Source organism: Aphis gossypii, chromosome X, assembly GCF_020184175.1.
Source record: "Aphis gossypii isolate Hap1 chromosome X, ASM2018417v2, whole genome shotgun sequence".
In the NCBI taxonomy this organism is placed as follows: domain Eukaryota; kingdom Metazoa; phylum Arthropoda; class Insecta; order Hemiptera; family Aphididae; genus Aphis; species Aphis gossypii.
Genome location: NC_065533.1, coordinates 16,582,658 through 16,597,691, shown reverse-complemented (window position 1 = coordinate 16,597,691; position 15,034 = coordinate 16,582,658). Strand labels below are relative to the sequence as shown.

Genomic DNA, 15,034 nt, shown 5'->3' with positions numbered 1-15,034 from the left:
TTAGTATAATATTGCACACTATTTTTTTTTTTTACATTCAAATAAACATGTTTTCTTATTTTTAAATAATTTCAGGAAAAGCTTGGTATATTTCTCACAAAACAGACTTGGGTATCTATACCTATAATTCAAGAATTCTTTATTGATCGAAAAGTGATTGATAAGTGTTTCAGATAATAAGTTTCCATACATTTTGTACCAAATGTTGAATTCAAACACATATACCTATATAGATAATTTTACAAACTTTTGCTCAAATTGTACGTCAAATAAAATAACATAAAAAAAATCTATCAAAATTTGTTTGAAAGAAAATTACTATACCTAGTTTCAATTATTTTATAAATCCTATAAAGAAAAAAATTGTTATTTTTATTTAGATAGGTCCTAAAAAATGATAAATTAGGTATTTAACTTAAATAAGAAAATATGTAGGTAATTAATATTAAAATATTTAAAAAATTGTTTCAAAATAAATATATTATTAATTATATTCGACATATTGTACATATACAATTTTAATAAATAATTTTAAAAATGTGTGTTAATAACAGTTTAAAATTATAATTGGCAGAAAATATTAAAAATATTGCATGAAATAGAATTAACAAAAGAATAAACTTAGATAATAAAAAATGTAAAATACAAGGTTTAGTATCGAATCCGTTGATTTGAGTTCATATTCAAACCTTTTAAACCGACTATTGTAATATTTAATTATAGTCTTTTATTCGACATTTACACCTGTTAAGCATTAAAATTGGGTCATTTTTATTGAAAAAATAATAAAAATACCACATTTTATTAATCAAGCTATACTGAATATTAAAATATTATGCTGAATATCGATTTAGCGCAACTAGTGATTCAAAATAAAAAAAAGCTCAAAGTAACAGGCATATTATGATCGCCGCCCACTAAAATCCCCCATTCGCTTAGTGTCATGATACGTCGACAATGAACTTGTGTATACCAATAAATACATGAAATAATATGATATACGCACCAGCTCCAGCTCCTTTTGTGTATATGGTGAAATCCGACGGTTCTCCGCTGACGCCGTGTGTAAGTCCTGGTCCGTACGCTGTTATGTGTCCGCTGGTAATGGAGTCGACATGGAATTTGAAAGGCGAACCTGTTTGACGGTAAAAACACTTATAGAATAATTACTATTTAATTTGATCATATTCTTAGCATTTTCCACGGACAGCCGTATTTTACAAATAAGTATTGTCATTTTAAGATCGGCTGTTTTTACAATGGTTATGTTTAAAAACATTTTTTAAACAGAACTTACAAATAAAATAAAATTATAAAAATAATAATGTATAGGTATTGATTACAGAATTATTCTTGACCACCAGTAAGGAAAAGTGATAAACAAACTATTTTTGATTATAATTACATTTTTTTTTATATTTAAAGATGTACACACTATTTTACACAATCAAGTTGAAAGGATAAAAAATCATAAATAATATGAAAAATTGGCTGCCACATGTTTTTAGTTTTTATGTTCAATTTGTGGTGACACAGATGAATTCTAAAAAGTAGTGTCCTTTTTTTTATGAATGTGTACATTATATTGGCCTCTGCAGTCAAAAACTTAACACGCTAGATAAATCGTCCAATTTAATACTTAGGTGATTTCAGAAAAACATGTTTTTCAACATTTCTCTTGTACGTAAAACGGTTACAAATACGAGGTTGTACATACGTTTTGCGATAAAAATAAACTCAATTACTCAAGATTATAATATAATAAATTATAGGGTATTTTTATAATATAATATTCACATCTGAGTTCCATAAATACATGTAAATAATACTCAGGTGGAAAATGTTGATTTTAATTAGATCCGTCGTGTATTCTAAAATTACGATTTATTTTATTCGATACATATTTTTTTTTAAATAACACTTTTGATATTCAAAAGCGGACCTTAAAACTTGGCAACCAACACTACAGCATCTTTTTCCCGAATAACACTAAAATTAAGTCATGGGAGGCTAATGTATAATAGTATATACATTATAATATATGACAATTATTGCGATCGGATTGAGAATACTAAGTTTATTTTCGTTCGCGGCGAGTGACCATTATAATAAAAACTAATGACGTAAAATGTAGTGAACGTTAGCTATAATTCTCTGCAAAAATTTAACGTGTATATTATATACACATTATACATATATATTTTTTAATTTTTGTCATGCAATATTAAACATACAGTATTTTTTTGTATGAAATCAAAATAGAATCCAAAACCGTCCGAATGAACGCATTTATAGGGACCACAATAATACTAAAATTGGATTTTTTTTTTTATGAATAATTACATTCTTTTTTACAAAATTCACACAATAGTACTGTAGGCACTTCCAATTATATTATTTATACTTTTGTACAACAAAAATAATACTATTCATAAAGGTTAACGTATTTACCTTGAACGTTTTCTCCATTGTACTTTACGAATAGTTCGTGCAAGCCTTCTTCCTTAGGATCATATTTAAGTGAGACAGTTCCATCGTGATTATCCTCGACGGATGGTTGATCACGTTTACCACTCGGCATCGTAATGTCAGCTGAAATAAAAAAACAAAATTGAAAATAGATTAAAATTTCAAGTATTTTATTTTAATATATAAATATATATATTTTTTTAAATACTAACTAATATTAAAAATAGACTATATTCTGATTTCCAGTTATTTTTTTAATGCATAACATTAAATATACAAATCATGCTTGTTGACTTAAGAGTACGTATACTTGTGTTTTATAAAAATTGAATTATATAGTTTCAATAAATTATTCAAATATCCACATGACAAAAACCTAAATGTAATACTTATATGTTATAACTATTATTATGAGTATATATTATATATTATCTATTTATCTATCAATTATGTTCACAAAAAATGTTGAGAGCATATTTGGCTAATCATCCTATATCTATTCGTGTATTTTAAATTTGATTTTTTTCCTACAATAATAAATGAAAAATTTAAATTGTATTGAATTACGATATTGGTAAATTAATAGCGGTTTATAAATTTGTAAACATATGGATAAATTATATGGATTTTTATTTACTTATAGTGAATAAATAAATAAATAATATAATATAACCAAGTCCTATCAATAAATAGATTTATTCATTAGTAAAGTATAATTATTAATTTATATAATATAGTTTAATATTATGTTACACTAAGATATTTAAGAGAGAAATATTCACGTTTTGGTGTTGAAATGACAAATAGCTCCATACCAATATGTCAACATTAGAAGCGTGAATGTTTTATTTTTAGATTTGTCAGCACTTACACATTGGACTCAAACGTGTGTTTTACATAGAAAAAACCATGTTTCACATGACTGGGTACATTGATTAATACGAATATTATATGATATTACTGGCATGATTCAATTTTACTTTATAATAATATAGCCAAAGTTGGTGAGTAGGCGATTGATCGATGTGAATCTGTCAGATTTGGCAAGACCATAAAATGACCGATTTCTGTAGGTTAATGGGAAACTATGTTAATTAATAACACCCCGCTAAGCTATAAATCTGCAAAATAATTTTTTGAAGACTGTCCAGTCAAAAACTTGAGTCACCCTAAACAGTATAATCAACATTATACGAAAATATGGATTATCGTAATGAAATATTCAACAATAAAAACAATACGATATCCTACAAGAGGATAGATGTACTTCAAAAAATTAATTTTACCACAAATAAATACAATACATTGTGATTTTGAGATTATACTGTTTGTTATAATATTCAACTATTAATTTATCAATGAATAATAGTTTCAAACGTGAAAATAAATCGTTATCCTGCGGTCGATCGTTAGAGGATTATGTAGGTATCTTAATTTAGCCTAAATGGCATAACCGAACACAATATGTCATTTTTATTTATAAATTTCAAATAATTATTACTTACAATGAACGATAATAGAAACACATGCGTTTGTAGAAATAAACAGATCAACACTACAAAAGAATATATTATTTATGTATTTACTAGGAATACTATTTGTTGAGTTTTCTACTATAATATCAATATTAAAAATTTTAAATTCAACAAAAAATTCATCCGTAAAAGTTTCTCCTGATGTTTCAATCGGATAACAAAAACAAAATAAAAGAATCGAGAGAGAAACGCATAAACATGTAGATCAAACAAAAAAAAACTTTCAAAAGCCTGAAATAGATGATCATATAATGTAGTATACGTGATTCTGCACATGTAATAATATGACGCTTTGATAGAAATATACAAAACATATAAACAACAATCAAAACGAAATAAATATTCTTAAATGTTTAAAAGCATAATTTGATGTATGGTTATATTTTTAAAAAATACACGACTTTAAAAAGTGACGACATATTTATTTACTCGAATACCTATTATAAATTTTAGTTGACGCATTATGATTAGGTGCATCGATTATTGTATTCGGTCTCGTAACAACCATGTTTGATAAAAAAAAAAACGTGTCGGACCAAAGATTCCTCTCGCTCGACCATTCGTACTGCCAGATCACAGATTATCGGTATAAAATCGAACGTGACTCGAATAAGGTCGAAATTATGTAAGTACGACGTATATTATCCTTACGATCTTACGATCTCCCGAAAATTATGAATGATTTCGACGAGTGCACGTAGCTTACTATCTGCACTCCAGGCTGACGGACAAAACGTAAGCTGTGTCTAAGCGGACGCCGTCGCACTTATGTCGTTTCCGTCCTACAAAAGTGCAGCATTAGTTTTAACGTCAGAACGAATTGATCCATCGTCAGACTTGATGATAAGAATTAAGAACCATATAGACCAATAGACTTATGAGATAGAAAGAGAGAGAGAGAGCGGTCAAGTCTCGAGATAAAATGATAGCGAAAAGATAGGTTAAAAAGTAATTAAGTGCGACGTCTCACGACAAGTGATGAACCAAGTACATTACACAGACTTTGGAACCACAGTTCAAAACAAACGGGTACGGGTAATTTCTTAAGAAACTTTTATTACTGCAGACCATTTGATTTGTCAATATATCCTTAACAATCGATTACTCGACAACGTTCAAAAATCGAGGACATCGACTCGAGACCTTAAAACGAATTGGACTTTGATGCTTCGGCGCATTGCACCCCCCGCACCGTCGCAAAGTGCAACAGTGCTGAAAAAGTGGAACTACCGAACACAATATTATCGCGTTAAACTGTTATAATATAGTCGGTTGTGTGTCGGGCATAAAATACGATTGGTACTGTCTTAATTTCAACGACTGCGCTGACAAACGAACCAACCGACGACGGGACTATATGGTACCTTTTTTGGTGTTGACGTAGAAAAACGCCAAAAAGGTGATTTCGGATTGGTCGTCGTCGGCGCCGTTACGCGCGGCGCCCTCTGGCCCCACGCCGTCGCCGCCGCCCTCGTCGTCCCCGGACGGGCCGGGCCGCCGGTTCACGGCGTCGTAGCCTCGGGACAGGTGCATCACGGCCTTTGCGCTCGCGTCCACCTCGCTGACGGTCAGGCACTTGAGGTACGGCCGGTACGCGGTGGCCAGGCACGTCCACGTGGCCTCCTCCACGGGCAGTTCGAAGTGGAACAGGTACACCATGTCGTCGGTATAACGGCGGCGAAGCGACGACGACGACGACGACGGAGGTAAGTACGCGATATTATAATATTATTGAATGCCGCGCGGTACGGGGCGACGACGACGACGACGACGGAAATGTCTGCGAAGCGTGTAAAAGCGTGTCCGCGGTGCGACTGATATCTGGACCGGATTATCGCCTTATCTCGAAGGGTCGGCACATCAAAAGGAGGGTCACACCCGGGAATTCGGCGGGCCAAAAGCCAACGTAGCGGCCGCGGTGGGATATTAATTTAAATTTATTATTATTATTATTTTATATATTTTTTTCGGCGCAAAAAACAACGAGGAAAAAAGGGAAAACGGGAGAGGGAGTCGCGGTCGACATATTAATAGGGATAATTGCGTATATCGTAATGCACACGCACACCTATGCGACATTAATATAATAATATGTCATGTGTGCCCCGGCGAAAGTGGTCTAATTTTAAAACGATGTCGCCTCGACAGCCGGGAGAGAGAGAGAGAGAGAGAGAGTTTTTATTTTTCACGTCCGAACGAATACACGACCGGGCGTGTAAAATTTATATTTTTATAATCATAACGATAACGACGACGATGGCGACGACGAAGAAGAAGACGATAAAAATAATAATGATAATTTATATTCGGTGCGACGAGCGCACGCGCGAGTGTTTAATGAGCCGTACGACACGGACTTTTGCTGTACGTCTCCCACTTTGAGCTTTCGTAAAAACACGGGGCGATTGGTCGTGCTCCGTTTGTGCCGAGCGATTTCATCGTTTGCACCAAAAGCTGTGTACAAGGAGTTACCAGCAGCTATCGAGTTGCGACTGTTAGAGACGTATATAGCATAATATGTCATCCGTCTATTAGTAACTTTCGTAAAAAAAAATAAAAAATCGAGTAATCGGTTATGTTTTGTTTGTATAGGTACCAAAATCTATGAACGAAGAGTTACACGAAACATTTGAGTCGAGAATGTCGGAAACGTGCTAGCGCCCTTTATTTTGATTTACGTAAAAAAAATAAAGTATACGCTAATATAAACAGTGTTTTAATCATACTTCGGTGAGCGATACACATATTAAAATGGATCAAATAATACTATGATGTATTGAAATAACACGATATATTATTATAGGTTAGGTTTAGACCGTAGTTATGATGTAAACGACAATTTATTTTTGAAAATGACATTAAATAAATAAATAAATAAACAGACAGACTTTCTACGATAATAAACGTAAAATATTATAAAATTTACGATACGATCAGTGCAAACAAAATTCAAATCAATAATGTCGTTAATTAACACTAAAAATTATTATTTTTGTCATGTCTTTATTTGGGGCCAATTCATAATTTTATACCGATTTCAAAGCATAGTTGGTTACGGAGGATAATCACAGTGGTGTCAGAACAATTCGTTAATGTTTTCATCGCTCGTTAAACATTTCCGAGACGTAGAAAATTTACTATACACATAATGAGAAAAAAAAATGGCAATGATGGTAAAGTAGTAAAACAAAGTACCTAGGCATAACGTTCAAAAACCGTTATTATCATAACGTCAATGGTCATATGGATGCCAAATCTCAGAGCGGAACAAATAAGGGAACACCCAAGTGTTTGACAATAAAACAATAATTGAATCACCGAGACAACTGTTCCAACATTTAAACGCTACCTAGCTTTTTATTTTTATTATGTGTTTTTGTTTACGATCGATTGCATTTAGTTTTTAAGGAATGTTAGACTTATAAACAAATTAGTTATTACTTAACATAGTTGTGTATTTTATTAGATCGGGTATAAAAAAAATTACTCACGACTGGGTAGAACATTTTTTTACTACCTATATCTAGAAAATTTCTGTCTTTTTAAAGATTATGATCTATTCATTTCTTAATAGCTTTAAAATAATTATAAATACTACAAGAATATTATGAATAACATCCTTCTACTGTAAAATGCTAAACAAGATTTTGTCATATAGTGTATGACGTCATCACAGTTCAAAAGTAATTAGCACTAACACTATTATAAAAATCATAATCTTATTTTCAATACCTAATACTATACTTCAATATGTAATATTAAATAGATTACATGAAAAAAAAAAACATAAATAACATTTGTAAAAATAAAATTGTAAGATGTTTATAATTTTAATGAAACATATTATACATTTTATTTTATTTATTAATTTTTTTATTTTTTGTCACAAAGAAAACATTATTTTTAAAACCATCTCATGAAAAAACTGTAAAAAGAAAAGTTCGTCCAGATTAATGATAAATATAAAAAAAATTCTTGGCATAAAATTCAAAGGTAAACACTGATACGCAGTTCATAACACGCGTATTCTATTAAAATAATAATATAATGTGTATAAGACAATGTAGTCGAGCAAGAAATGTAAATGTAAGTGTTTGTGAAAAGTACAATTTACTATTTACAAACTAATAAAATGATTATAATATTAAGTATTAACTTCACGTTTTGCTAATTGGTTTTTCCATAAACTTGCCGATACAACATCGTCTTAAAAAATCAAATCTAGTAATTATTAAAATTTGAAACATAAATGGCCTGTTTGTAGTGGATACATTGTTTTCATAAATACATGAGAATTGATACTTAAGTTTAAATTATATTTATAGTATTGCAATTGATTCATAAACATAAAATATATCAATAATGATGACTCTTTTTGCTTATTTGTTTTAGCTAAAAGTAACAAGGAACGTTACATTAAATCTGATATTATCATAACAAAAAAAAATAATTTAAACCGCCTACTTAAGATTGATATCATGACACGCTATTTAATGTTATACTGTGGCAAGCTACTAGAAATATTTCAAGGCGACCTAATTTAAAAATAATTTTTACTATCTCTATTATTAATTTTATTTAATAAAACAGATAAACAAAAATGATGTATTTATAAATTGTTTGTCGAATTGATCAAAATTAAAATATATTCTAAAAATTAATAATTTGAATAGTTTTATTTTTTTCTCAATCAAAGATTGAAAGAATTAATTCAATTTTTTTTTTTTAATTATTTATATTATTTGTTTAGATAATACTTTTTATTTACTATTAATTTAGACGTTAAATCTTATCAATAGAAGAACTTATAACAACTTTTAGATTATGATAGTTATTTTGATAATTATTTTTCATAAAATTTGAAAATAGTTCATCTTATTATGATAAATGTCTATCTATAGCATTTAAGTTGATTGATAGGATTTTATTCACATAATATTTGTACGTGTTATGTATGAATTAAAAAGTTTTCTTAATGATTTATGGCCACATTAATTAGAAAATAAATTAAACATTAATTAAAGAACTATTTATTTTTGTATTTTTTTTTTTTTAAATTGTGGAGACTAGTAACAACATTTTACCAAAATCCTATCAAAAATAATAATAATAATAATAATAATAATAATAAATATGTATCTCATTTCATTTAAATGTCTCTCATACATTTTAGGGAAAATTGCTTTTTAAAATAGAACAACCTCGAAACTTGACTATTTGCGAATTGTTCTTTCGTATATATATTTATGATTTGGAATGTAATCAAATTTTCGTCTGTTTATTAATCTCGACAGTCTAAGTAATGATACAGCTACGCGCACAGAACAATAATTATTATACGACTCGGTTGGTTTCAAATAATTAGTGGATTTTCGTGTAAAATCAAATGTTTTGTCAATTCAACGATGCAGAGTAAAAGCCCTTCAGATCAGTTATAACCGTTAGCTATTATTTTAGTAAAAATTTACAGTTAAGTTACCATAATATTTAATTTATAAATACAATTTCCTAATTGAAAAACGACAATTTTTAAAATATCTTACAATGTTCCTAAGATATAAATCTGAACTAGCCTTTATATTAATTTTACTTTTTACTTATTAATGTCGACATATCATCGAGTATTCGAGTATTATAGATTAAATACAATTATTTATTGAGTTTTAATGGTTTAAGGAAGTCAAAATTCATATTTTAGATACATTTTGTAATTTCACCTAATTACTTTACTAATTATATAGAAAACAGGACAGGAAACAAATACCGGATATTGGGCGAAAACTCGTTTCGCATCGTTACTATTTTGTTAGGTATCTGTGGGATATTGGGATGCAATGTAGTTTGTTGTTCACACATAATTAATTTGAAACTAATAGATCAATAGATCTATATTAGTCATTCTTACATAATACTCTATATTCATAAAATTATTTAATGAAATGTTTTTAAATTATTTATGACTACAGACTTAATTTTTAATTGATGGATGGATAATTTTGTGGATTTTATAAAAGTTAACTTTTAAATCTGCCTTATTATATTATATTTCTCAGCCATGAAAGATAAAACGATAGTTTTACAGAAAAAAATGTTTGTCGATGTTCAATATATAAATAATATATGTATATATAATTATTTATGATTAAATTTTATTAGCGTCAAGTTTAAAATTAAACATATTAAATCTTATTCATTTAAAATAACCTTTCATATGAAAATAATTTCATTATCGTTGTTAATTATTGTTGAGCACAATTAAAAATTGTATAGAAAATGCATTAACACAATATTATTATATGGATACAGGTAGTCACTAGACTCTAGTGTAATATTAATGCAAGAAATGAAGTATCCGATTTTGATTAAAATGATTTGGTCGTTACTCGTTAGTTATTTCAACCAAATTATATATTTATAGTATATCTATCGTAAACTGTACCCACCAACTCAACTGTCGTAGTAATTGGATAATACTTTTGATTCTGTTATAAAGTAAAACTACAAGTGATTAAGCCAATTTTAAATTTTAAATAGGTACTTATAATTTATTACAATAACATTTTAATAAAAATGTACCTAGTTAAAAGGTTTAAATAATGTAAGAAAGTTATATTCAATTAAACTTCAAGACGAATTAAAATTTTGCTTCAAACATTTTTCGTGGATATTATAAGTTTTATAGCCAATACGACTGCAGTATTGGCAAAATATTGAGATTATAACGACAGAAAAATAACAAAACAAATAAAATTTGTGAAGCGCAATAATGAAAACATATTGAGTCATTCAAGAGAATCCTATTGCTACTGTTTTTAAGGAATGCAATTTAGGAAACTTTCCTAGTGCTGGTGTGCGCGTCGTGCATATATTAGTGCATAATAAGTGATTGCTGGTGTGACGAAAAGAAATTATATCGCTAGGTGATCTCCCCACACACACACAAATTAAGGGCAAGTTTAAAGGGGTTAATGTTAGCATTTCTCTCTTCTACTATGGCCTAAGATGAATTTTATTAAACCTAGTACAACTTTGATTATTTTCATCTGGAAAAGGAAAACTTTATTCAGGTCTCATAATAGAATTATTAGAACTTATATTTTTAAACTAACTTTAAACAACGCTAGAAAAATATACATCAAAATATTCAAGAATTGTTACACATAGATTTTATTATGATTTCTGAGAATACAGTATTATTTTAAAGTTTAAGCCCAATCCGACCCTTTAAAATAAAAAAGATGGGTACTATAATTCTACTTTATAATATATACAAATGAATCACTGCAGTAATAGGTGCGTTAAATTTAAATTTAATGATATATTATTTTAAACAATAAATAATTGACATTGAAAGTTTTAAAAGTCTTTTTGAATTTTGTCAAAATTTAATTTCAAATATCTACGTATAAAAAAAATACTTAGTGTTTTTATTATTATTTTACAGATAATTATAAATAATTAATATTTGTGATATAGTATTACATTTTCAAGCACTTTTAGCCACCAATATATTTTTCATCGACATTTATACATATAAAAAAAAATATTGAAATTGAAAGTTTCAAAGATATAGGTAAGTAATTAAAAAAAAAAGTCAAAATATTTGGTGAAAATATTAAGGATCTAATGTTATTTGTTATTAAATTACACAAAACAACAAAATCGATGTTTGTTCAAAAATTGATTTTACGTAAGAATTCTCATATCATGAATTTTTTTTAATGTTTCCAGATTATTTTGAAAAATACTGGAAATTTATTTTTACTTGTTCAAAATACAAACTAGGTCTAATTTTCTATAAATAATCACGCTCAACGTTGAAAATTCAAGTATTTTTTAACTAATTATCATGTATAGTATATATACATAAAAAAAAAAAAAACAACACACATCCATCATTGTAAAATCAATACATTCATCGTTCCACTTAAAATCTAAAATTATTAAAAACTGTCCATTTCAAGAGGCATGATAATTAATGAGTTTCTGTGAAGCAAGTTTTCGTAGCAAAAACAAATCGGATCCAATATTCATCAGGCTTAATAATTATAATATAATAACGTGTAATACGTGTAACGACATAACGTATTAATTATTTATTGCATATTAATATATTATCATAAAATATATAAACCTAACGCCGGAAGATGTGGCCAAATGTCACTGCTCTGCATGTAAACAAGAGCTGCTAAATGTTTCACATGCACGAGTTTCCCATCGCGGCTAATAATAATATAATATATCATGGCGATCACGAGGCTTGCTGCTGGTAAGAGGCTGTTCCGATTCGAAAACGATACGCGATTTTACGTGCCAACACGCGCTATTATGAAACAGTTGAAGCGAATAAAATATATATATTTAAATAAAATATCGTCGTATATTATATACGCGGTAGACGTCATACAAACAATCCTCGTGATTTTTGAGCGAAAAAAAATTACAAAACCTCGTTCAACCCTTTGCAATGCACCCATGTCCTATATATATATATATATGTATACAATATTGTTACAACGACGTTCTAAAATATGTTTTATTTTTATTTTTTTTCAGAAGAAAGAGAGAGAGAGAGAGAGAGAGTGACATGATTAATAATGCGAAGAGGCTCGGACCAAAGGTATGGAATTTAAAAAAAGACAGAACTATTTATGTTATGAACTATTGCGTTAATAAAACGTAATATATTATATTCGCCTCCGCATGTACACCGAAAACTCGTGAAAATGCTATTCGTCTCATTTACTTCGTTGCCGGCACTCTACGACGAAAACTCGCACATCGTTGTCGGACTCTATTTGCGTCACGATCGAATTAATATAATAATTAAGTGCCGTTCGAGTCCTCGCGCGAATTTAAAATACATATTATCTACACTACGATTAATAACTAAACAGTTCTCACCTGTCAAATGTCCACCACACGAAGGTACTGGTATCTTGTCCAAAGACACGGGCCTATAATCGTTGCCGTTGGTTGTGGTGGTTGTCGATGAGGTGGTGGTGGTTGTCTGTTGCGCGTACTCGTCGAAGCGCAGTTGTTCGGCAAAGTCTCGGGGTAATCGTCTTACACCGACCGTTCCTTCGGTGGCCTGCCGGTAAACGGGAAAACAATTTTCATTTTATTAATAATAAGCAAAATAAGACACAAGTACAACAGACGTTACCGGACAGCGGTGCCAGGACACGAGGAGATGATTAGATAATTATTCGATATTACAATATTATTACATTATTATCGATTGGAAATAATTACTATAGCTCATTACGTATTATAATAATATATTATAAATAATTAGAGACCGTAATTACATGCAAGACTATGTGTGGTTATTTTAAATCAAATTGATTTCATAAACCCAATAATGTACAATAATGCGTATTTAAAGGGTTAAGGCATATTATTTTATTGTTGAAAGCATACCGTTTACAGATATTTTATAAAATCTTAATAAATAAAATAAATATTTCTTCATTTCTATTACCGAAATAGACAAAAATTAATAGTTAATATGTCAATCAAGAATTAATTAGAACACCTAATTTTCGGTAATTAAAAATAATATTTTTTACATTTTGCTATCAAAGAAAATAAATGACTACATGGTGGTTGCCATGATTTATGATTTGTTCTTGTTTTGTTCATTAATTTTATATACATTTTTTAATGCATACTATTATACTGCGTATTTTTGAAAAATTGCATACTGTTGCGTATGTTTTCGTTTTTGTATTATTTTTTATATTTTTATAGCGCATATTTGTATCATATACCTATATGACAGTTATTTTTACTACACATAATTTCGGTCTCTAGATAAACCTGATGATAGCGACGGTATGATCAAAATACAAAAAAAAAAAAAAAATACAAAATACAAAATCGGAAAACTCAAAGTCAAAACCAAACTATCGTGATGTGTACTATGGTGTTAGTGGGCCAACTTTTGGGCTAGGTATAACAATATTAATTGTAGTGTTATTTTTCAATAAGATTACTTCATCGAGTCTCGTAATGGTTTAATGCACAAAAAAACGATAAGTATAACATTATATTATAATATTCACCTAGTACACTAGCTGGGTTTTCGGCGATGATAATATTATGTTATCGGCCGGCACGGAAATTCGGTCTAAGCGGTGTACTATATGATATTAAACAAGTGAACGATGTACGCGCGGCGGACGGACTCAGCGACGGCGACTCGGCGATTCTTCCGGATGGAGTTACGCCTGCGGCGGCGTCGACGACGATTTATTAATATTATTATTATAATTTCGTTTTCGCTATATGCTGCGGCCGGCGAGAGCAGTATAATACGAAGGCGTGCTCGGTTACGGGATCACTATAGGGGACGCTGTTCGCATGAAAACCAGATCGCGCCGGAGAGGAACGAGAAAACGAGAAAATATAAAGAGAGTAACGAAATCAAATGCGTAAAGCGAAAATAAACGGGAAGAAAAACATAAACGAAATCTGCGAAAAGCCGTATGGTGTAGACGCAATTTATTTATATAAAATATTATACACAGCTCGGAGGAGCTGGCTCGGAGTGCCACTGTGTCGGCGTAATTATATTGTTGTGCGTGTGATATTTTTATAATATTATATTATTGTACATTATAATATATACAGGATGATCACTAAGCGTGAGCATCCCTGTGTGTTCCTAAGAATGAATTTCTTAAAATTATAGTTTTATAAATGTACATTGTACATAAAGACTAAATTTTTGAATTTTTAAAATTTTTAGGACCTACTAACTACTCGGAAATTGAAGTGTCCTGATGCGATAAAAACATTTATTTTTCAAATAGCCACCTGCAGTGTACTGTAAATTATTAAGTGTATAATTTAAAAAAAAAATGTTATATACTAGTTGAATCACTTTTATAAATTATAAAAAATATATAGATTAATGTTAATTACTAACATTTTAAAATCACCATAGCCCCTATATTTTCCAAACCCATTATAGTGGATCCATTTTTTATCCTCATACACAAAGTTAAGTAACTCTTAAACTATAT

The 15,034-nt window shown here is 29.5% G+C and overlaps 1 protein-coding gene across 5 annotated transcripts in view; it reads right to left on the bottom strand.

The window, feature by feature from the left end:
• The window catches only part of LOC114128507 (filamin-A), a 98,273-nt gene that overhangs the window by 6,734 nt on the left and 76,505 nt on the right, over nt 1-15,034 (bottom strand). For 3 of the 5 annotated variants that reach the window (XM_050206934.1, XM_050206930.1, XM_050206931.1), the window contains 3 exons: nt 12,909-13,095; nt 2,452-2,592; nt 1,007-1,135 (listed from right to left, as the gene is read on the bottom strand). In XM_050206934.1, the coding sequence (XP_050062891.1) occupies nt 1,007-1,135; nt 2,452-2,592; nt 12,909-13,095 (457 nt within the window). Of the gene's footprint in view, nt 1-1,006; nt 1,136-2,451; nt 2,593-5,368; nt 5,828-12,908; nt 13,096-14,071; nt 14,410-15,034 lie in introns of those variants that run through there. The other 2 variants (XM_050206933.1, XM_050206932.1) reach the window with 2 other exon arrangements.